Genomic DNA, 25,058 nt, shown 5'->3' with positions numbered 1-25,058 from the left:
GCTCGCCTAACCCCTCTTGTCAAAAGTAATAGCCTTTCTTGCCGAGATAAGTCACCAGCTTATTGCTCCCCAGTTTGTGATTACATTTCAAATCGAAAGCCCACAAAAAAACAGACCATGAAACACCCAGGTTTTTGTTTCCCCTGCCAGGTAGATAGTTTATGGGTTAAGCGCTTGACTCTGGCATGGGCACGCCAGCACATCACAAGCTTGAATCACAGGTGACCAGGGGGTGGGGGGGGAGTTCACACAGCATCACAGGCACCGGGGGGAGGTACACACAGCATCACAGGTGACCAGGGGGGTACACACAGCATCACAGGCGTACCTGAAGCGGACAGGGAGCTAACAGGGGCCTTCATTGTGGGACTTTGTAGATCTGGCCGGCTCCCGCCTGCTGTGATTGGCTAATAAGACCAAGGCAACCAATGGGAGGGGGAGTCAGGCCGGGCAGAGGAAAACAAAGCGGAGCAGCCATTTTGTAATGGCAGAGTAACAATGATCCCCAAGGCAGAGATGCACAAAGCTTCCTCAAAACCCACGTGATGGGATTAGGCAAAGCAGAGAAGATCACACCAAAACTATCCCCAGCTGCCTTTCAAATTGTATAATTTTCGTAACAAAAGTGCCGATTTTCGCGCAATGGGTGCAGTGCTCACACAATAACAAGGGCCTTACCCTTTCAATGTGCGCACTCTTCCAGATAGTTTTCAGGGCGAGGGATGATCCCTAGCAGCCCACGCAATGTTGCTCCTACCAAGGAGTTGAAGAAAGCAGGAAAGTGATAGTAGTCAATTTGTTTGAATGAGGGGGAACATGCTTGAGGCTAATATGGCTGCCATGGAAATGGAATGCGGGGCTTCATGCAGAACCGCTCATCCATTTCCATTGAGGTCAGAGATGTGGGAGCGGCAGCAGCAGGGCCGGCCTTAAGGGCAGCAGCGCCCTGGGCGAATTGGTGCCCCCCCTCGCCCACCGCGCTCCCCTGGTTAACAGGGGTGGGGTGCAAGGGGGCGGGGCCAGGAGGAGCCACTTTTTTTTTGTTTTTTTTTAAACCTCCTTGCTCTGGCGAGGAGGTTAAATAGGGTGCGTTCGCACCCCATTGCCATTGAATCAGCCCGCCGCCCGCGGTTCATTCAATGACAATGAGGCACCTGCCACGCCTTCTGCCACCACGCCAGCTCGGGGTCGGGGGAGCCCTTGAAAGATTCCCCAGAGCTGACGTGGTGTGGGGCTAATGGCGCCATTTCTTGTGAAAAGTGCCCGCGGCTGAGGGGCGCATTTAAATGCACCCACCGCCGCGGGCACATTTTACAGTAAAAGGCCGCCTGCTGCGCCTTGTCCCACAACACCAGCTCAGGGGAGCCCTTGAAAGACTCCCCCGAACTGGCGTGGCAGGGGCAAAAGGCGCATGGGCAGCAGCATGGGCGCTGCCACCAGAAGGAAACAGGTATGTGAATGGGAAGGTTGGAGACCGGAGGGAAGGGGAGGTGGGGGTAAGATGGCGTTGCCGGCCCTCGCAGCTTCAGCTTGCTCGGAACATGGGATTCAGCCCACGATCCGAGCAGGCTGTTTCACACTCTTTTGCTTCATCAGGGCCATATTATAAAGAAAACTGCCTTTCACAGCATCTTCAGTGAGTAAAACCTGTGGCTGTTGCAGCGCCATTGTATATGCCACCAGGTAATACCTAGGTATTGTTGAACCATATTCCTCACTGCAACTGGATTTTTTTTTCTTTCAATGCCCTATCCATGAAAGTGGCCAATCCTCTGGTGGAATCGCAGGCCACAAAAGGTTGTTGCGTGAGCTAAGTATGACTACAGCTGTTGGCCACATGCCTGATGCTAGATACACAGGACAGCACAAGCAGGTGCCAAGTGCCCAAGGAGACCGCACTTATGATTAATACATAATATAATAACATGTTTACACTGGCTAACTCCGGGTGTGCAAGTTGATTGGCCCAACACACTTTCTAACAACAGCAATGTAATCTGGAGGCTGTTTCCCAGGAGGGCAGGCAGTGGAGTCCGTGGGTGTCGTTATCATCGCCTGAAAGGGGCAGTGCCGGAGACTCGCTGCTGCCAGGGCTCGGCTCCCTTGTCACCGCCATGTCAGCCCGGAGCTTCACCCCTCGTTCACCCGCAGTGGGGTTATCTCACGGGAACTGTTTCCTTTGCGGTGTTAGTGGGGGTGCCCGCCTCCGCGGGCTCAAAGAGCGGACCTCTAAACTGATACTAGCACGGCTCAAACATAGAGCATCTGCGCCCTTAAACGCCAACGAATCTGTCAAGCGCCACTGTCATGACCCCTGTTTGCGTGTTCAAGTTTGCTGAGTTGTATATATTTCTTTTTTCCTGTGTAGTTACAGGGTCAGTTTTAGACCCAGGTACACGATTGCGTTTAAGACCGTGACGGAGCTGGAGTGGAGATGCTGTCCGGGCTACAAAGGCGAAGACTGCAAGGAAGGGCCAGCCGAGCACATCCGGACCGTCCTGTTCCCAACGCAGGCCCCCAGCAGTGCCAAGGAAGGCCCAGGTAAATCCACACCCCAAACACTCTCGTCCACGCAGTGCCCTTTTATGACGTATTTTATCTTTGTCTCACCACTGTGAGCTTTCAACACAATAGCGAGGTTTGCGTTTGCTCTCTTTTCCTGAAATCTGGAGGGATGAGTTTGAAGCTGTAATGGCGACTATATGCACAAAGTGGTGGGCTGTTTTAAAAACATTTTTTTTTTATTTTTACAAAAGGTGCTATCCAGATTAGGGAAGCACAGGCCTCCAATTGGGATGCTTTAAAAATCGGACCCCTCTACACGGCTGAAGTTTTTATAACCGACTTGGTCGGTCGCACGACCGGACGTATGATATGATAGGTTATTTATAGTGTGCTTAATACCCAGAGTTTTCCAAGCGCGGACCCGGGGATCGAACCTGTGTTGCTCCATGTCGTTTTGTTTCCAAGGCGAGCACGTTGCCCATGAACTATCCTCCTGAGAAACTTGGTTTCTTCTGGTATGTGTTTATGGGTAGGTGCAGGGCTTTAAGTGGGCCAGGGCCACTACACAAAAAGGCTTTTTTTCCAAAGCCTGAAGCTCTCGCTCGTGTGCGAGAGCTTCAGGCTTCAGAAAAAAATGCCCTTCAGTCATAATGGTGGCGCCACACCTGCGAGGCATCCCTTTAAGCAAGAGATGCCCGTGGGGCAGCGCTAACATTATGGAGAAAACGTGAGGCCGCTGGAAGCAGAGGCCTTGTGTTCTAAATCCTGAAGCTCCCGCGTATTTGAGGGAGTTTCAGTCATCAGGAAAAACGGCCTCAGCTTCCAGCACCTCACCCTTTCAGCCTTAATAGTGACGCTGCCCCTCCCCAGCTGGTGAGGGCCAGTGCCACCTTTAAGGCTGAATAGGCGACGCGCTGTCCCCTATTAGGCAAGCCTATAGAAAATAAGTGCAGAGATCAGCGGGCCCTGATCTCTACAAAAGGCTTCCTGGCAGGGGTACCTATAGCTCATTTAGCCGGGGCTCATCAAGGGGCGTGGCCTAACGAGCCAGCAGGTGACCCCGCTGTTAGGCCACGCCCCCTTCATGAGCCCCAGCTCATTTTGTAGTGCCACTTAAGGCACTGGGAAGATGGCATGTTTTTGAGCGCTATCCTGTCAGACCCGATGGCGGGCTTCTCTAGGCTTGTGTGGAGCTACTGCAAGCAGGTGCTGGCATCAGAGTGTCAGTAAGAATTCTGGTCAGACTGACTGTAGAAAATCTGTAGCCTCTTGTGCTAAACGCGTGAAAGTTCAAGGCCACCTCTACGAAATGCAGCAACCGGTCGAGATAAACCGCGAATCTGCAGATGCGTGCAATAACCCCCAAAACACTAGCAAGCTAGCAGCAGTGTTCATGCTACACTACGCCCCAGAAGTGATATTCTGGCACCCACCCTTTACCTATGAGCTAGATGTTGTGATTTTAGTGTCAAATGTCACACCCTAAAGCCCCTCTGCTAGTAAGAAGGGACTAGGCTCATGTCCAAGTTTCCCATTTGCATCTAGAGTGGCAGGCGTATTCACAGCAGGGCTGCTCAGTTAACCTGTCAGTCAGGTGTGCCTGAGCTCTGTGGGAAGCTGTGCTGCTTAAGATGGAGGCCAGAGGTGATGGATTTGAATGGCTCGCAGCTCCGCTGTTACCAAAACCATCCCAGTAGAAGACCCAAATATAGAGTGTATGCCGAGTAAAGAGCGGGCATCCCAACATAGGACGTTTACGCTTAGCCCTCAAACTCAATAAACCTACCACTCCTTGCCACCTTCTCTTAGAGCAGAACCCTCATGTTGGGCTTTCTGAAAAGCCCTGAAAACTTGGTTGTTTACCTCGATCCCTCCAGGCGTACTTTCCACTGAAATTCCACAAGGACCACTTCTACACACACCGGTGGGGCAAGAGGGCCAAATAGAGTGTAGGTGCATGTGAACCTTTTGGGAAACAAGGAAGACACTTCCTCAGAGAGGTGGAGGTGAGCAAAACAACGAGAGCAAATGAAAGACATCCTGGGATTCTGAAGGCTCTAAAGTGGGAAGTGGTGCCACACCATTATGCTTCTGGAGGGCTAGAGCTGGACAGATGACATTCCATAGACAACAATGGGAGCAGTCAGGAGGCAGACAGCCAGAAGCCACTCAGTCTGGCATCCGCTGTGGTAAAAAGAATCAGATCACTTACCAAGGAACAGGTAAACGCCTTCAGATCAGTACATGAAAGTATCTCCTATTGAGTTAGCACTGAATACTAGTGTTCCAAAGTGCCCAAAACATACTATACCATGATGTAGCATACACACCGAATACAGCTTGAAATTGTGGACTGCGAGAGCACAGATAACTGCTCAGAAACATATTTTAAACGTGTGGAAAACAAGGAAAAAAGCCTCAAGTTGATATCTGACTTAATTATTTAATTGTTCTTTTTAATTATGAGAAGGTAGTGTGCACAAAAAGGGTCGCTCTGATATATATGAAGAGGTGTGGACATCTTTTAATGACTTATATGGATAACTCTGACACAGTTGGTGACTCCCGCGATGTTGGGGTTCTGTTGTGTGGTTCTGCATAATCAATGTCAAATAATATAATCATTTTTTGTTGTTTTTGTTTTTGTGTGTCTACTCTACTTTTGGAACTACGTACATAAGTGTAATCTTGTCGTTGTTTTTAAACATATATACTGCTTATTTTAACATTTCCCCTGTTAGTCAGTGACTTAGTGATCTTGTGGTTGATGTTCTCCATTGCACTTTGTGTTATGATCTGTTCTGGTTTAATGAGAATTGCATAGAATGATCATTTTTATTGCCCTCCTAATTGCTATTGCTGTAAGTTTTGAAAATCATAAACGAATTTATTTATTTATTTATTGTGCATTGATTAGGCTCTTATACAACAAGTAAATGTGGTATAGTTTCACCCGAGAATAGTCAATGCAGACTAGTCTAGCTGAGCTTTTATGATCTCATGGATCTTTTTGTATTGATTTAGGAAATACTCTGTTCTCCCTCTCACGCCCCCCCCCACCTTCTATCGCCCCTTCCGCTCTTAACTCCATTGTAGTTTATTGTATTATATAAGTATAACGCTCAGCAAGCAAAGCGATAGACCAAGTTAAGAAGAGGTGCCAATGAAATCCACATGTTCGACTAATATGTCAGATCGTTCATACGTACAGATACAAGGTTGGAAATTGCCAGGATCTGGAAGCTATTCAGCTCTGGGTTATAGCCAAGGGGAGCCTGGTTAACTTGAAACTACCAGCTACCAGGAGTTACTTTTGATTCCCCAGGCAAGTGTTGCCAGACGAACATAGCCATGGGATATTAACTGTGTAGATTTGGGGATATGTTAAAAGGTGAATAAAGAACACACCGAAGGGATATTTAAAGGATATTGTATAATATTTAATGGAAGAAAATTAGATTTTGCATATTGCACACATGTTAGATGTGCAGCGCGCTTTGGACTGACTCCTGGTTCCCCAGAGGTAGCTCCTGCCTAATGGGTGATGCCAGATACAAAGGAGCTGCTTTTTGCTCCTGATCAACAAATCCTAATTTTGATCCCTGCAGATGTCAGCATTAATGTAAGGACGCATAACCAGAAACATCGCAATCTCGAACAGTGATCATTATTACACATGCTGGGAGGTTTCAAGCGGGGTGAAAATGGGCGAGGACGATTGAGAGGGTTTGGTGGATAGCAAAAGAGATCAAAGTGCCAGTCATGAACCACAACAGTCCAGAAACTGAAAATAATTCTGAGTAGGTCTCAGATGAAGATGTTGCGATGAAGTCCCCTGGCTGGCTGGTAAGGTGGTGGGGTGGAGTAGCCAAATAGGCCCAGTGCCCGCACTTTCCATGCAATGCCAGGCCTGGGACTGGTATGGGGTGGATCTCATGGCAACCCTGGCCACGCCGATTGCAGTATTGCCATCTGCGCCCAAGCATGGATCAGCCTTTTAGATAGTCCAAGAGATACTAACACATAGTGGCTCATTCATTTTGCGGGGAAATAAAAAGTGGATGTTATTGTTGCTTGACTGCCATTTTTCTGCATCGCCAGATTACACGTTTAGCGGCAGGAAATAACCCAGGCCCTTGCTTGGAGATATCTCCTCCTCTTTACCAACAAAAACTGGATGAATTACTGCTGGTGGAATTGCAGCCCAGATGACTCTTCCAATTTCACCATGGAGTCCTCTGGATTTCATGAATTGGGGTCTACCATTATCGTTACCCCACTCATAATCTGGCAGTTAACTTGCCAGATTGAGTGGCGGTAACAGGCTAGATGTTTGGCAATATTTCCCTGGGAACTTCTGTCCAACTCAGAATGAGGCCAATCGTATCAATGCCGGTAGTTCTAGGGACTCATTAGGTCATGCCAAGTGGGTGAAAAATCTGCTTTGTTCCAACGCAGAAAAGAGTATTTCCCTTTGGGGGACAAAGAAAAGAGACCACTCCTGTAGAAGGCTATGCTCAGGCAGACGCTTCCTCAGCCCGATCCGATAGTAACTCTTATAAGATCCAAGAGGGCAGATATAGAGTTCAGAGGATACCCTTTTAAGGGAGGGGGCAGGGAGAAGGAATCCTGATTTCTATTATTTCATTTATTTTTGTTTTTGCTTTTATAAGGTACTGAAATCCTTCCTCAAACAACCAGTTGGATAAAAATCAAGTAGAAAAGAGAACAACGCTTGTCAGGCTTTTTTGCCCCAGCTACACTTCGTGGCCATGTCAAAAAGGAGGACCAGATCACGTGACCCATTTTCAGATCATCTTTGCACTTGTGAATAGATGGTTAAGTGATAGATATTGTGAGCAATTTATTGATTCACCCTTTGGTGGACTTCCAAAGTCTCAGTAGCATCCATTTCGCCAGCATTGTGCTTCTAAAGAACTATTTTTTTTGTCCAGACTTTTCAGGTCTGCTGGGTTTTGGTCATCTCTAAGTATGAGAATAAGGTTGATCCTCTTAGAGACTTGCTTCCAAGTCCTGGTGCTGGGCGGACTCCGGTGGGCCAACGGGCCCTGCATGTGTTTGTGCCAGGCATCTGTATCAGACACTCTTCTCTGGCATATCTTTGCTCATGATCCAGTCATGCTATCTCACATGTCTTCACACCTAAGCCAAGTGATGTCAGTGTGATGGTCTTGCAGCAGCCTATCCAGGACTCAGGATGTGTTCCTTGAAAAAGATCCATCCATCATTCTTAGTGTGCGGTTGATGGCGCTGGGTCTGCAGCACTCAATTACTGATTGAGTTTTATTTAACACAATGGCTAGCCAGTCAAACAAATGAAGACAGACAGATATGGACGTCTTCTCCAATGAACTCTCTGGCACAGTTTCAAGAGGACGACGTGATGAACAGCACTGGGATGAGAGCAGTGGGTTGAGCTGGGTCAGGATCGGGCCTGGTGGCAGGAGGCAAAGCTGGCTAGATGTTAAAACGGGAGGGAAATAAGGTTCCACCAGGATTGGTTCATGAGCCAGTGCTGCGCAAGGAATTCATAAGTTGCAATGCACGGTGATGGGATATTATGTATGGCCGTGTGCAGATGGTATGAGGAAGTGTCGTGGTAGGAATCCCCAGGGACGTCATTTAGGGGTCGCCGGGGGTCGAAACTGCGACCCCTGAGGTCTCCCTTGCCACCCCAGTGGTGTCCCTTGCTACCCCTACAAATAAAATGGGAAAAACCTTCAAAAAAATGTTTTAAATCAAGCTCCTGGGCTGTGGCCAGCACCATGTGGCTCTTTACTTCTGGGGTGGCTGACGTTCTTGTTCAGTCCACTTATTTAAAAAAAGACAAAAAAAGAACAGGGAGTTCCACAAGTCTTAACACTTTCAGCAGTGTCCCTACATAAGAAAGGATACGAATACCAAATAATTTGTCTTTCTTGAATTCTATACAATAATTGCTAGACTCATTAAAGGTTTATTTCAGGCACACTTCAGGGGGTCAGTTACAGATGTAGTCAGCCTTTCAACCTTCTGAGGTCGATAAATGAGTACCAACACAAGTTGGGTGATATTGTATGTTTTCTAAAGAAAGTGCTTAAGCTTAAGTGCTATATAATAACACATCATTATCATTTGGTCATGGACGTCTGCTTGCATTCACAGTAATTTGATAATATGGGCCTATACCCACTGATCTTAACCATACATATGGCGATCCATTCTTGTATGAAATGTATATCACATTATAATGATATCGTAACCATATTTTTTGTACTGTACTTAGGAACAATGCTATGTAATACCACTTCCTGTTTTGCCAAGCGGTGAAAGGTCGTGTTCCATCGCTTCCCATGATATTACTTCGGCGTGGCATCAAATGATATCACTTCCTGTGATGTCATCATAGGTCAAGGGTCATATGGTGTCACTTCCGCTACCCCTGGCATTTTGGTGAAATGACCTTCCTGGGAATCCCCCAGAGGGATTAAGATAAATGAAGTGGGAATTAGATGAAAAGTGGCCTGGGGCGTCAGCTTAGGCTTGTGGCGTCCCAAGACAGGCACTGAGAACACAGAAGTCTTACGCAGCAGCAGCACTGCCTGCGTGGGAAGTCTTACAGGACGGTAAATAGGAAATGCATCCTGGGATTCTCCTATGGGATTCTGTGGAAGCGGTTGCGCGGTGCGAGTAATGCTGGGGCGTGTAGGGGCGTGGATAACCAGCAGAAAAAAGGCAGGTGCACCTCATGGTTCAGATCTCCTTTGGATTTAGGAAGGATATAGACAGGTTGGTGGCAGATTAGAGAGGCGGTCACGAACTAGTGAATGGTCAAACCAAAGGTATTGTGAGTGAAGGCCCAAACATGTAAACACAGACACAATAGTGGTTAAGATGGATTCGATGATGTAATGCACACATTTAAATAATCCCTCAGGAGCATCACTGCAGTACAAGTTGCCATGGCACGCCATGATCTATCAGAAGAAACCAAAGTAACAATTCCGCGGGGGATTTGGGCTCCTCTTTACATATTGAACCGTAGCATTTTCCTCGCTTTCCTTTATTCTTGAACATCGATGCCCTGTGCAGATTAGTTTCATTTGCATGAGATTTGAGGAGGGTAGAGCAGATAGTGGCTTTGGGAAGTCAGTTGGGGTGGAATGTACTGTGTGAAGGGTTTCTGATGAAATCTGTGTAGAAAAATGCAGATTTTGTAGAAGAACGAACCTTGCCTGGTTGATCCCACTCAGCGGTCTTGGCACAGGAACACACTCCGGGAGAGGTTGATCTGGGAACGCTGCCAATTCTCTAACACTTACCCCAGTTACCACATCTGGATTTAGAATGCTCTCCTCGGTACAGATGTACAATATGCGTGGGCCAGCCTTTGACAGTATGCTGTGGCCTCACATAATGGAATATGATCGCAAAGCAACTCTGAGATCTCCAAACTGCTCTGTTCAAGACCAGCTTAGCTTTGAAAATGCAGCTTCGCCAACTAATATTATAATTAGAATCCCCCGACGCCGCGAGACTTTGGATGAATGGGTGCTACACAAAAAGCTCAAAACCAATACAATGGTGCATTTTTTGTGTGGAAGAGTGGTTGTAGGACTAGTGGTCACGATTTGAGCTAAAATTGACAAAGCAAATCAGAAGTAACTTTACAAAACATTTTTTCACTAAGAGGACGCACGGACGCATCGGAGAGATGCAGTGCGACAATTGTGCCGAGTCGGCATGTGTGAAGATGGAGATTCTGTAGGATCCGAGTGCCAGAAGCGTACAAGAGCACACTCGATGGTCCTCGCAACCATCATCCAAGTTGTGTTGCCTGTGTTGATGGGGAATCTCTTCCATCCTGTGACTGACCACAAAGCACGCTGATCAGCGGACAGGCTACCACCTCTAGTTTACCCTGATTACCGCACTCCTCACGGAAGCAGGTTACACTTCCTTTCCTTAATTCACCAGTGAAATGCAAAGCACCTACGAGTGGCTTTGCACCACACATTTCTCTTTGGGAATTGTACCATCCCATTCATTTCTTGTGACTGGGACCCCGGACAGTGCTTTTTTTATGGCAAGAAAATATTGGGCATCCACAAGTGGTGCCACCAACAACGGAGCCCAGATTTCTCCCAAAAGTAGCAAATGGGACCGCGTGGCGCAGGACGGGGGCAGTAAAACGTAACTTTGCGTTGGATGCAGAAAGTCCTTGCACCACGTATTATTCCATTTGACCCATGGTGGGTTCTCTGGGGTCATTTCTCCCGGCTAGAGGAATGATTGTTAATGGAGAGAACTAATGGTCCAAGTACAGTAGGTTCTGTTTGCTCAGTTGAGCTGTTTCTCCAGTGATTATTCGGCGTGGGCTATATTTCGTGAGCACAGCAGCATACTGACTTAATCACGGGCAGCTGTGGCAACAGCTAACCTCACCCTAATTTATAGGGCAGGGCCGACATATCAATCGCATTCACAAGCACAGATTTGGAGGCAGCTGGGATGTGCAAGACCACAAGACGCCCAGCCAATGGGTGGAAAGTAGTCGTGTCATAATGTCGCGATGGCTCTTGGGCACCATTTAGGCAAGCTGGCCTCGACGCTCACTGCAGGTGGTCTACAGTCCAGCCAGCCCATGAGCAGTTTGCGGGCAGGTTTATAATAACAGAAGAGAGCATATAGACACCCGTACACATCTTTGTCCATCATTGGCAGACATTTTCCATAGAATAGAGCTGTTCAGAATTAGCTCCCCCCTCGTTGACGTAATGGCTTCAGTGTGTGGCTGTGGAGCACCATTAAGGCTGCAGTGCTTGGATCCAGCAGCGGGCTTCATTGCTGATAGAAGCTCCTGGTGACACAGCACCTCTTGGGAGGATAACTCAGGGGCAACATGCTCGCCTTAGAAGCAAGACGACACGGAGCAACACAGGTTCGAAACCCGGCTCCACACTTAGAAACCTCTGGGTATTTGGCGTGTTATAAATAACCTATCATATCATTGAAAAGTGTACACCAGAAACTGAGTTTGCGCTCAAGCAGTAGGTTTTATTCATCTCAATGATGCTCCTTTTATCAACCTCAGAAGGATAAAAGGCTGAGCCGATCCGGTGACTCTGGGACGTATAGATCTCCGAGCATGCCCTCGGCCCTCTGAGCTACCCAGTCCCACTATAAAGAGCAGCAGAGCGCTCCTGCCTGTTTAAAAGAATAATCGCGTGTGGTTTATTCGAGAGAGAAAGCGGGGTCTTGCTAAAGTACATTAATAATAAGATTCAAATCTGGGGGGCACCCCGACGATTGAGTGACCTGAAGTGCTTGCCAGATCTTCACCATCAACAATTGGCTAGATAGGAATTCAGTGTATGGGCCATTATTTATTTATTTACTTTTTTACATTTGTAAAGCGCCTATGCCCAAGGACATCAGGGCGCTGTTGCAGACCAGGTACATTCAATGCTTGGCAGTACATACATAAGTGATATAGGTGGTAGAGGGGGCATGGCTCAAGTGAAAAGCCAGGTTTTTTTTGGTAGGAAAACATAGAATCGGTTGTTGCTTTCTGTCGACTAGGGCAGCCCCTTCGACACTTTGTGTTTTCCCTGGAGATTTAAGTTAATGTATTTATTGTCCGCTTGTAAGGTGCTTATACGATAAGTCAATTCTGTTTCAAAGCGCCCACAGGGCAGCAGGGAGGGAACATGGGATAGAAGAAACAAATACAGGGCAGGATGAGGACAAACCTACTGTGCCTTGTGAGTGCAGTGCAGCGAGATAACAATTACAACCGCATTACCATAGTCCTGGCCAAGATCATGCAGTTATTTTATTGGGTTTTACATAGCGCACTGCTGCCATTTTCATGGTCTCTTGGTACTTTGGAACCTGCACAAAATGGGTTGGATTTGGTTAGTAGGAGCAGTATAATTCTACTTTACTGTTGTGTTGCTGCAGGCAGAGCAGAGGTGCCAGGGCTCTGTGTGCTGGTGGGGCCCTTGGCATGCGTGTTTCCAGAAGGGATGCCCCGGTGTATCTGTCCTGCTCAGTTTTCTCCTAACGAGCTCTGCCCTGAGAGCAAGGATGTGTTAAGGGTGGCTGGAGATCTGTGCGTGCCAAGCTCGTTGGTGTGTGAGGTAGAGTGGGGACTAGCTGGTGTCACCTGCAGTGTGTGAATAGCTACTCAATGGGCGCGGTATAACATGGAGAAAGTAAAATCGTGAGTAGGTTAGTGAGAGGCGCAAAGAATGAAGAAGGCCCATTTAGCCAGGCACAAGCTGCATAGAAATCGTTAAAAGTCATAGCGAGCCAGGAAAAGGCATAACATGGCAAAGCAACACAAAACAACATGGTCTCCTGCGCACACTCCTACCACTGGCCTTCGCAGACAGCTTGTGTCACCCATTCTCTTGTTGTCACTGTCAGACCCTGTTTGATAGTACTGATGTCTGCAATGCCAAACAATGGGGTCATCCCCTTAATATCTGAAGTCGGGGGCAAGTACCAGGATGGAGGTGGAAGGGATCAGTTCACTGATTGGCAGAACTTCTGCTTTACCTGCCTCATTTCCGGTTCTCTGGGCCTTATCGACCCGTGGATCTCTGGCAAAGTGTGTCAAGGACCAGCAGGAGTCTTGCATGTCCCTGTGTGGATCAAACATCCCAATGGCTAAGAGCCCAGTGCAGCCTACTTGAACTAAGCCCCACACTATGTGCACCACACTTCCAACCCCTCTTATCCTGACCTCTTAGCTCATTGCAGTTATACCTATCACATGCGTTGCACACCTGCTCATTTAATATACACAATATCTACATATCACTGGAGCTCACACATGCACAAGCAGCCCAACCATGAATTCCACCTATTATTGATCAGGGCTCAGACTGCAGTACTCTGCGCTGCAGACAATGCAGACATCACCTCATGCCGCCTCGGCACGCTCTGTATCACAGAAAAACATCCCTCAGACCGACCAGATCAGCCAATTCCAACTGTCTCCTTGTACCACACTTTAAACTTTCCACCATTGCACCATTGGGGGATCCAGCTTCCTAGTTAAGGCAGCTCAACTGTGGAACTCCATGCCTCTTCACCTAAGAGAACACCAAACCTTGGCCAAATTTAGACAGAACATGACTGTTTGGCTAAAAGAAAACGACAAGTAAATCGCCATGACATAGTGACCATCACTACACAGATGCCAGCTTAAATATTCTTGCTATACCTTGTACCTGATCTTCATGCTCTTTCTCAGTGTATACTTTTCTGTATATTGACTCCTACTACTTTGTGATTAGTCCTGCATGTAATTTGTGTTCTTATATGATCGTATGATGTATGTCTTGTACCTATGTAACTAAGCTGAACGTAATCTTATGTCTTGCGCCCGGATACCCGAGGGTCTCGTGCGCACTATGAATAAATCAACAAACAAACAAACAAACAAACAAACAAACAGAGACGTGGTTCCACCCTTATCTCCACATGCATCCTTGATGTACATATCTATTCAGGCTACAATGTACACAACCGCAATTGCAAAAGGATACTGGGAAGAAGTATTTCAGTCATTCACAAGAGCTTAAGGTCTTGTATCATGCAAGAACCAACCAAACTCGATTCCATGTAACATCTCATTTGGCTCAGGAGGATAGGTCAGGGGCAACGCCAACGCAGAGCAACACAGGTTCGATCCCCGGGTCCCGCTTAGATACCTCTGGGTATTAAGTGCGCTATAAATAACCAATTACAATAATTTGCCACCCTCTTATACACAAAGAACCTTCTTCATTGGATGTGTACGAATTGTTCGTTTGACAATTGCTCGAATTACAATTGACCTTTTGACAATTGACCAAATTGTGAAGGTCAATTGTAACATATATGCGGGGGGAAACCCCCCGCAACCCCCCACCCAACCCAAACCCACCCCAAACCATTCTATATATATATATATATATATATATATATATATATATATATATATATATGTGTGCGGTCAATTGTGAAAAGGTAAATTGTGACCCTTTAAATTCGGTCAATTGTGCATTCGAACAATTGCAAACAAACAATTCGGGTAATACCTCTTCATTTGCTCTACCGACCACCCCGGAGCAACATGGCCTTCATGTAGGAAATGAGTGACCTCTTCACAACAGCTTCCATCAACCGCATACTTCTCTGAGACTTCCCCTTCCAAGGTACCCACCCCACGCCAACATGAAATTCAAAGAAGCCCTCTTTGAGCTATTGGGCACTTTGAGCATAAATCAACGAATCACTGAAAACACAAAAAAGGCAATGCTCTTGGCCCAGTACTCTGCATCGATGAACATCAGCTGCCTGCCTGCCTCTGTTTCCATTAATCTGACAGACCACAACAACATATCCATTCAGCTTCACCCACAGCCAACCCAAACCTACCATGTACCTGCCCCTTCATTCAGAAACCTTCTCCTGGTCACACTGACTAGTCATACTGGTCCACATCACTTCCAAGAGAGCCTGCATCACATACAAGTCTGTGGCAACCATGGCTCCAACCTACCTGGCTCTAACACTCAACATCTTCAAAGGCCAACACAAGAAGCCACAATACCACCAGGCTGGAAAACAAGAAAGGAACCTGCTACGCAACCGTACGTTGGAACAACCTTCCAGCACGCATCTGGACGGCTACCTCGCTCCTGCACTTCAAAAGGCAAATGAAGACTCTTGTTTGCAAGGAACATCTCAACAACCACTGATGAGCTTATCCCTGTAAAATGTATCTGTTTCATTACCAGTACAACCATTCTCCCACCATGCGGCAACCGGCAACCCTCGTTCCTACACACAGTTCTCCATTGGTTCCAAGCCAAAACCTCACACATAAAGACATAATTTAAATCTTGGTATGTATGGACGCCTGGGTTAGTCCTCCATACATACCATTGGTAATGCATTGGGATTCCTAAGTCGTGGATTCGTCATTGGAGGGGTGACATTTATTTTTTTCATTCTTATGGCAATTGTTACAGCCAAGGGATCATAGACTAGTTCCTTTATTGAGTGCATCAGAACTGGATGTGCCTGATCCTACAGGTGGGCTTCTGTAGTATGTACAAATACAGTAGCTTCTCTTCTTGACCATGGCTTCCGACCTTCATTCTCTACCCTGAACTAATCCACCTTCACGGCAGCAAAACAGTCCCTCAAAGTCTCTGGGATATTAAGTGCGCGCACTTCTTTCTTGGTAGAACCTTTCTTGGCTGGGCGGGTCTGGCCAGAAAGTCGGGTTGATTCACCTGGATGTGTAATATGCCCGCCACCACCACTGCTGGTGACTAGGGATTGTCTGGATGGGGGCCAGTGTCAAACTGTTTAGCTTGTGTTGGGCCCCTGAATTAACATGTTTCTCTCCCCCTCGCTGGAGCTGCAGGCGTGGATAGAGTGATGTCTGGTCCAGACTATGCACTGCCACCAGACCACTTTTCACCACTGCATAATTAGGCGTAGGGTTAAGATTTTCCCCCTTGCCCTCATTTTTCTCAACCCCTTTTCTCCTCCTTTCCTCTCTACTCTTGTCGGCCCCCGTCTCTTCTACTGGCACTTTCACCTTCCCTTCCTCTGGCCTTCTCGCTATTTCGCCATCCCGCTCATTCCTTCGTCTCAACTCCTTACATTTACATCCATTCTGTCCACTTGAACCCCCCCTTTCAGTTGTTTTCCTCCCTTCTCCTCCTCCTGCACCCCCTCTATAGCAATCTTGTTCTCAACCTCCTCTGCCTTGTCTTTCTCCGTCGTTTCCTTCTTGCACCCTCTGTCTCTTTCACCCACCTCTGTTGTCTCCTTCTCGCTCTGACTCTTGCTCGCTTTCCTTTCCCCCTCCTCAATTCTGATTCGGTTTGCCTTCATTCCTTTCCCCACCTCATCTGATGAACTGTTGTGCCGCTGCACTATCATTTCCCATCTCCACTATTTTATTCCACCACTCTTTATTCCTTCTCCTCGCTCGTTGTTCACCGTTTCCCTCCTTTGGTAATTGTTAAGACGGATTTCTGAACTCTGTCCTGGTGGCGCAGAAGTTCAGAAGGCCAACCTAATTACTTGGAACAGGGTAACCTCTGGACAAGCCAGACCAATCAAGGTAGCGATCGCGGCGGTCAAGACTAGGTCTCAAGAGGGGTGAGGGTGACTGAAAGCTCGCAATGAGCACACAAAGCAAGAGCGCTTACAAACTACTCCAAACAGTTGTTTATATCAAAAATAGATACACATTTATTATAAGGCCTTGAAACTAATAACCACAGTAAAAGCAGCAATATACAACGATATTAAACCAACACATACACTATCCACCCAATATATATACAGAATACACAGTTTCACAGCATTAGCAGCACGAAATATGTTATCCACCTGCAGGGGAAGGAAAACAGGCAGTGCGAACCAATGCGAGTGATATGTCCGCCTTCTGAGGCCCCTAACTGGATGGTAGTCCAATCCCTACGAAGAGTGGAGCCTAGCGCTCAAAAGTACCTGCACACGCCGGTGCCAATGGGCAGAAGGTGAAGCTCTTCGGAGGACGTTGAACAGCTCTGTAGGGAGCTCTAATGAAGGAGAACACGGTCCGCGACTCTAGCGCAGCCTCCACTGTGAGGCAGAAGCAGGGCGCGAGTACGGACAAGGGGTGCTGTATTCACAGCGGGGAAAAGCAAAGGGCACTGCAGGAGGGCGACCAGATCCTAGCTAATCTACTCACCGGTCCCCGAAGCAAGCAGGCCCGAGCTTCTCCTCGATAGATGCAGCTTCTGGCAGGTTCTGAAGAGCAGGGAACGTCTCGTCGTCGTGCAGAGTAAAAAGACGTCCCGATCGAAGAATCCTGCACAGTTTTGTCGCCACGGCAGGGCAACGGAACGGCCGGGTGTATTCAAGCCAAACGAGCACCGTTCACCTCTAGCTTAGGGTTGCTAAGCAAACGAAGCGTGTGAGCGTGCCCCGGACTCAGAATACCACCCAACCTGTCGGCGATTACAGAGCAGGACTCCTTAGTAAGCTGGTCAGTCAACTGGATGGCCCAGAGACACTTCCGAAGGCTTACGGCAGGAGTTGATGAAGGTGCCGGGAATAGCTGGTCCTGCTATTCCAATAGGTCGAAGCGCCAGTACAGGCCTTCTTGTTCGATCTTAGGTGGAAAGGGCTTCACCGGACGACAGCAATGAGGAGCAGAAGTTCTTCAGGGGGTCACCAGTGATTCCTCGGTCCAGCCTCGTGTTCGCAGGATACTTGGCTCCTGTATCCCTGGGTTCGTAAGAACTCAGGAGATCGACATGGCAGTGGTGTTTCCAGCTCCCTCTTATCCACGGTTCCCTTCGCGCCAAAACGGAGGGGAGCCAATGGGAGATCCGCTCATCAACACACATACCATACGTGGACCAATCACGGACCACGGTGGTCCCAGGCATTCACACCACCCTAGACTCTCTGGCACCCAGGATGTGTATTGGGACCAGACAGCCCAGCCCACATCCTGGGGGCACTCAAACGACATGTAGAAGCCCGCGAAAGCAACCGTGTTTCGCGGGAAACTACATGCCCAAATAAGGAAGGCCCCGGGTCGCCTGACCCGGGGGAAGGTAAAGGGAGCAAGACGGACAGTGGACGAGACAAAGGAGCCTCGTGGTCCGGCCATTTTGGGTAGCCGGGCCACCCTTTTGTGTTCGCGGCAAAACGGTGCTCAGAACGGCAAAAGGAGCTCAAAATAAACCAAATGATCGCTGCCACCAGCCCAGTCCCTGAATGACTTGCACCGATCCAAAAACCATCCTACAAGAGTGTCTAGGGTCTGTAGAAGGCTAGAGACCCAAGAGAGCTGTAACTTAGCTTACAGTGCCCTCTTGTGTCGTGTTGCACTAAAATGGCGACACAGTAAAAGAAACTACGGGAAACAGCGTTCCCCGGTACTGACTGTCTTAAGGGCATGTCAGTTTCCCCGTAAGAAAGGAGCGAAAGCCCAGAGGAGTACGGCAGAAGGCTGCACTTCTCTGGCAAAGTCAAGAAACAGGTTGAAAACAATAGCAAAAAGTTTAGGGGTTGCCACATGGAAGGAAAGTTCCCTACAATAACGAAATCTTTCCTAACACTCGCCCCTCCCAGACTATGGACAGGGGGAACTAATCCACCCCTGGATGAGTCTCTTGTTCAGGTCGGTAAAACATTCTGGACAACCCATCAGCATTGCTATGTTGGACACCTGGCCTATGCTCAATAGTGAAGTCGAAGCCTTGTAGACTTATGGACCACCTAAGCAACTTTGGATTCTCCCCCTTCATGTTCATTAGCCACTTTAACGGCTTATGGTCAGTCTGCACAGTGAAGTGGGTCCCATAGAGGTAGGGCCGCAGCTTCCTTAGGGCCCACACAACAGAGAAACATTCTTTCTCTACCGTGGACCATCTGAGCTCTCTGTCCTTAAGCTGGCGACTAATAAAACCGATAGGGTGTTCCTTACCCTTCTCATCTACTTGTGATAGTACAGCTCCTATCCCAGTGTCAGAGGCATCCGTCTGCACGATAAAAGGTCTTTGATAATCAGGGGCCCTGAGCACAGGGGCCTGGCACAAGGAGTCTTTCAAGCCATTGAAGGCCTTCTCACACTCGTCAGTCCAAGTTACCTTCTTGGGTTTCTTCGGAGTTGTGAGGGCAGTCAGAGGAGCAGCTATGGTGCCATAGTCTGCCATAAAATTGCGGTAATAACCCGTGAGTCCTAAGAAGGCTCTCACTTGGGTTTGTGTAGTGGGGGTAGGCCAGTCTTGTACTGCTTGTACTTTACTGGGGAGAGGCTGTATCCTTCCTCCACCTACTTCATGCCCAAGGTAAACCACTGAGCCTTGTCCAATCTGGCATTTACTCGCCTTTATGGTCAAGTGGGCTTTCTGAAGAGCCTGGAGCACAATCCCGAGGTGTTTCACATGGTCTTCCCAGGTGGCACTGAAAACTGCTATATCGTCCAGATATGCAAGACAGAATTCGTCCAACCCATTCAACACATGATTCACAAGCCTCTGGAAAGTGGCAGGTGCATTCTTCAATCCGAACGGCATTACCCGGAATTGGTAAAGCCCGTCGGGAGTTGAAAATGCTGTCTTCTCCTTGGCATGTTCTGCTAAAGCTATTTGCCAATAGCCCGCAGTCAGGTCAAACGTGCTGAGGTACTTGGAGGCACCCAAGGTATCCACCAGCTCGTCAGTTCGAGGCAAGGGGTGAGCGTCTGTCTTGGTGACAGCATTCAGAGCCCTGTAATCCACGCAGAACCTCAATTCAGAAGTGCCTGCCTTTGGAACCAATACCACAGGACTGGACCAAGGACTACTAGAGGGTTCAATCACCCCAAGGTCTAACATCTTGTTGACCTCGGTCTTAATATAAGACCGCACTTTATCCGACATCCTGTATCCCCTACTTTTGGTAGGTACACTGTCTCCTGTGTCAATGTTATGTTTGCACCAAGGTGTCAAACCAGGCGACTGTGAAAACAGGGGGGAAAACTGCCTAAGCAAACTTTTCACCTCAGCCTGCTGATCAGAAGTCAGGTGAGGGGCCACTCGGACACCCTCAACGGAGCTATCTGAAGGACCGCTTTGGAACAGGTCGGGAAGAGGTTCTGACTCCTCTTCCTCAACGTCTGACGCCAGTAGCAGTGCTGCGATTTCGACTCTTGGGACGAAAGCCTTCAGCCTATTTACGTGGAACACTTTTGGAGCCTGTCCAGGCCTTCCAAGGTCCACTAAATAGTTCACCTCACCCAGGGGCTCCACCACTGTGTAAGGGCCTGACCATTTGTCCTGTAAAGCGCGAGGCCTTATAGGGTTCATGATCAGGACTTGCTGACCAGGGGTAAAGTGAATTAAGGAAGCTTTCTGGTCGTACCAATGTTTCACCAGCGCTTGTCCTGCCTTCAACTTTTCACTAGCCAAGCCCATCAGGAGTACCATCCGTTTTCTGAGCCCTAGCACATAGTCAACTACATTGGTAGTAACAGGGGGAGTGGGCATCTCCCATCCCTCTTTGACGATGGCTAAGGGTCCCCGTACGGGATGACCGAACAGAAGTTCGAAGGGGCTGAAGCCAACACCCTCCTGTGGTACCTCTCTGTAGGCAAACAGCAAGCATGGTAAAAGAAGATCCCATTTTCTTCTCTGGGGCTCCTCCAGAGCCCCAATCATGCTCTTTAACGTTCTGTTGAAACGTTCCACCAGACCATTGGTCTGGGGGTGATATGCAGAAGAGAACTTGTAGGTGACCCCACATTCTTTCCACATAGCCTGCATATACTTCGACATAAAGTTGCTGCCACGATCTGACACAACTTCTTTAGGGAAGCCAACCCTAGTAAATATGCCGAGTAAAGCTTTTGCAACTGACTTGGCAGTTACAGTCTTTAATGGGATGGCCTCAGGATACCTGGTTGCATGGTCGACCAGCACCAGGATAAACCTATTGCCTGAGGATGTTTGCGGGTCAAGGGGACCAACGATGTCGATCCCTACCCTTTCAAATGGTACCCCCACAACTGGGAGCGGTACCAACGGAGCTTGGATTGTCGCGCCAACCTTACCAGACAACTGGCAGGAGGCACAACTCCTGCAGTGACTTTCTACTTGCACCCCCATCTTGGGCCAGTAGAAGTGCATAGATAACCTTTGCTTGGTCCTCTTCATTCCAAGGTGACCAGCAAGGGGAACTTCATGCGCCAACTGCAGGAGGAAGGGTCTAACAGCAAGGGGAACCACCAACCTCCTATGGTCTCCTTCTGTAGACTCTGTGGGCTCACTGTACAGGAGTCCACCTTCCCAATAAATCCGATGCTTCCCAGGAGGTTCACCCTCAAGCTGGGAGCAGGCCTGTCTCCTTAGGCCTTCCAGAGATGGGCACTCACGTTGGCCCTTACTGAAGTCGTCCCTATCAGGACCTCCTTCAACTAACAAGTCTTTTAGTTCAGGATGGTCGTTGGGGTCGAACACTTCAGGCTTCGCCATCTCCTCGTCAGGCTCGGGCGATTGACCAACTCCCTCCACCGCAGTGGTAGGCGAGCTCGGGGGAATATTCTCTTTCCCCCGTCGGGACTTGTTGACTCCTTTCGCCTTGGGTTTCCCCTTCGGCTGGGGCGGCGTATTGGACTTGGCCAATGCTGCCCGTGCTTGAGACCGTGTGTAGGGTCTTTCGGCCGTGTCTCCTACGAGCCCTAGAGCTCTGAGATCATTGCCCAACAAGACCTTTCCCGGGACGTTTCTCTGAATGCTCACTGGAATCCTAACTGCTGTACCATTTAAAGTTAGATTAACAGGGATCACGGGAAACATACGGAGGGGGCCATCAGCCAACTTAGTGGGCATCAGAGGAGCTCTGGCAACTTCCTCTGAGTCTACCAAGGTAGAATCCACTACAGTTCGACTGCACCCACTATCCCTAAGAGCTGGAGTATCCACTCCATTGATCAGCACACTGTCTTTAAAGTAGTGCTTGGTATTATCCGGAATCCTAGCATACGCCTCTGCGACTTTAGGCTCCCAGGAACCCAGGGACACTAAAACTACCTCAGCCTCGATCCCGCTGGGAAACGAGTCTGAGGAGAAGGATGCTCCTGTAATCTCTTCTTCCTCGTAGGAGGAGAAGGCCAGATTAGCGGAGTGGACCCCCAAAGGTTTAACCTTACACCGGGGATCCCCCTTCACATGGTCAGTTGCTCCACAAGAAAAACAAGCCCCATTGGGTCTGTTTACGTAGGGAGGCTTATTATAACCAGAGTTCTGTTTCGGAGGCGAACCTCCGCTACCCTGTGAGTTCTCGTATGGCTTACCCTTATTTTTCTTTTTGTGGCCCTTATGGGAAGAAGATTTAGCAGATTCCCCACCCTCCATATCTTTGGACTTTTTCCCTTCCTCCTGCTTACCAGGATGAGTTTTGTCCTTATGGGACACTCGATGTGACACCCATAAGTCTGCTGCAATGGCCAGCTTCTTAGGATCTATCTCCTTCGAATCGGCCAAATGCTGCTTAAGCTCCGGGGAAGAAGAAGCAAAAATGTGTTCCAGCATGACCAGATTGATCATGCCTTCGAAGGTAGAAACCTTATAACCTTCAACCCAGCCAGTCAAGTTTTTCAGGGACTCAGCTACATACGACACCCAAGTACCACCTTCCTTTTTCTTATACTCTCTAAACCTTTTCAAATATTGGGTCGGAGTCTTCCCAAACTTTAAAATGAGAGTCTGCTTCAACATTGCAAAATCAGCGCGCTCAGCCTTCGACATTTCCATAATGGCACTGCAACCAGAATGGGGCAGTCTGCTGAGTAACCATGCAATCTTATCCGCATTATCAACCTCCTGAATCTCGCATGCATACTCAAACGCATTTAACCAGTCCATAATGTCATTTCGTTCCTCATACACACTGAGCAGATCTTTTGGAAACCGTGGGTGAGAGGAAGCCCCAGAACCATGTCCAGGACCCTTGGACCCATTTGCGAACTGAAGCTTGGCCAGTTCCAACTGGTGATCCCTGTCTTTTTGTTTTTCTGCCTGGTCGATTTTCAGTTTGGCTATGCTGAATTCAAGCTCCTGCTGCCTAAACCGCAGCTCTTGCTTCTTGAATTCAAGCATAGCCTCCCCATCAATACTGGCAGAGGAAACATTAGACATTACATCCTCCCTGTCCTCGTGGTCGTGATGGATCAGTGCAGCGGCAGAACCGTCGGTTCTGCCAGTGAGAGCAGCCCCACCACCTTCTGCACTGTCCTCGGAAGTTATAGCGTCAAGCTGCGCTTCTTGCCACGCCACGATTCTCTGGATCATTTCCAATTTAGTGCCTTGAGAGGAAACCCCTCTCTCCGCACACATCTTCTTCAATGTTTCAGATTTCGAAGCATTTAAGGTTAATAAAGTATTCGTTTCCATACTGTTGATAGGACTATGGCCTTTTTAACGTTATATTCAATACTTTACTGCGTGTCCTGGTTGGAATAACCTGAAAACGCCTTAGCTCGTGCGCAACACTGGATACCTTCAGTCGTATCCCACCGCTGTACACCAATTTGTTAAGACGGATTTCTGAACTCTGTCCTGGTGGCGCAGAAGTTCAGAAGGCCAACCTAATTACTTGGAACAGGGTAACCTCTGGACAAGCCAGACCAATCAAGGTAGCGATCGCGGCGGTCAAGACTAGGTCTCAAGAGGGGTGAGGGTGACTGAAAGCTCGCAATGAGCACACAAAGCAAGAGCGCTTACAAACTACTCCAAACAGTTGTTTATATCAAAAATAGATACACATTTATTATAAGGCCTTGAAACTAATAACCACAGTAAAAGCAGCAATATACAACGATATTAAACCAACACATACACTATCCACCCAATATATATACAGAATACACAGTTTCACAGCATTAGCAGCACGAAATATGTTATCCACCTGCAGGGGAAGGAAAACAGGCAGTGCGAACCAATGCGAGTGATATGTCCGCCTTCTGAGGCCCCTAACTGGATGGTAGTCCAATCCCTACGAAGAGTGGAGCCTAGCGCTCAAAAGTACCTGCACACGCCGGTGCCAATGGGCAGAAGGTGAAGCTCTTCGGAGGACGTTGAACAGCTCTGTAGGGAGCTCTAATGAAGGAGAACACGGTCCGCGACTCTAGCGCAGCCTCCACTGTGAGGCAGAAGCAGGGCGCGAGTACGGACAAGGGGTGCTGTATTCACAGCGGGGAAAAGCAAAGGGCACTGCAGGAGGGCGACCAGATCCTAGCTAATCTACTCACCGGTCCCCGAAGCAAGCAGGCCCGAGCTTCTCCTCGATAGATGCAGCTTCTGGCAGGTTCTGAAGAGCAGGGAACGTCTCGTCGTCGTGCAGAGTAAAAAGACGTCCCGATCGAAGAATCCTGCACAGTTTTGTCGCCACGGCAGGGCAACGGAACGGCCGGGTGTATTCAAGCCAAACGAGCACCGTTCACCTCTAGCTTAGGGTTGCTAAGCAAACGAAGCGTGTGAGCGTGCCCCGGACTCAGAATACCACCCAACCTGTCGGCGATTACAGAGCAGGACTCCTTAGTAAGCTGGTCAGTCAACTGGATGGCCCAGAGACACTTCCGAAGGCTTACGGCAGGAGTTGATGAAGGTGCCGGGAATAGCTGGTCCTGCTATTCCAATAGGTCGAAGCGCCAGTACAGGCCTTCTTGTTCGATCTTAGGTGGAAAGGGCTTCACCGGACGACAGCAATGAGGAGCAGAAGTTCTTCAGGGGGTCACCAGTGATTCCTCGGTCCAGCCTCGTGTTCGCAGGATACTTGGCTCCTGTATCCCTGGGTTCGTAAGAACTCAGGAGATCGACATGGCAGTGGTGTTTCCAGCTCCCTCTTATCCACGGTTCCCTTCGCGCCAAAACGGAGGGGAGCCAATGGGAGATCCGCTCATCAACACACATACCATACGTGGACCAATCACGGACCACGGTGGTCCCAGGCATTCACACCACCCTAGACTCTCTGGCACCCAGGATGTGTATTGGGAC

General features: G+C 48.6%; 1 protein-coding gene across 1 annotated transcript in view; it reads left to right on the top strand.

The window, feature by feature from the left end:
- The window catches only part of EMILIN2 (elastin microfibril interfacer 2), a 272,868-nt gene that overhangs the window by 125,971 nt on the left and 121,839 nt on the right, over positions 1-25,058 (top strand). Inside the window, exon 3 of the mRNA XM_069620858.1 lies at positions 2,369-2,541. Coding sequence (XP_069476959.1) covers positions 2,369-2,541 — 173 coding nt within the window. The remainder of the gene's footprint in view (positions 1-2,368; positions 2,542-25,058) is intronic.

Source organism: Ambystoma mexicanum, chromosome 5q, assembly GCF_040938575.1.
Source record: "Ambystoma mexicanum isolate Mex_15411 chromosome 5q, UKY_AmexF1_1, whole genome shotgun sequence".
Classification (NCBI taxonomy): Eukaryota; Metazoa; Chordata; class Amphibia; order Caudata; family Ambystomatidae; genus Ambystoma; species Ambystoma mexicanum.
Note: the sequence above shows the minus strand (reverse complement) of the source record. Positions and strands in the feature narration are given on the sequence as shown.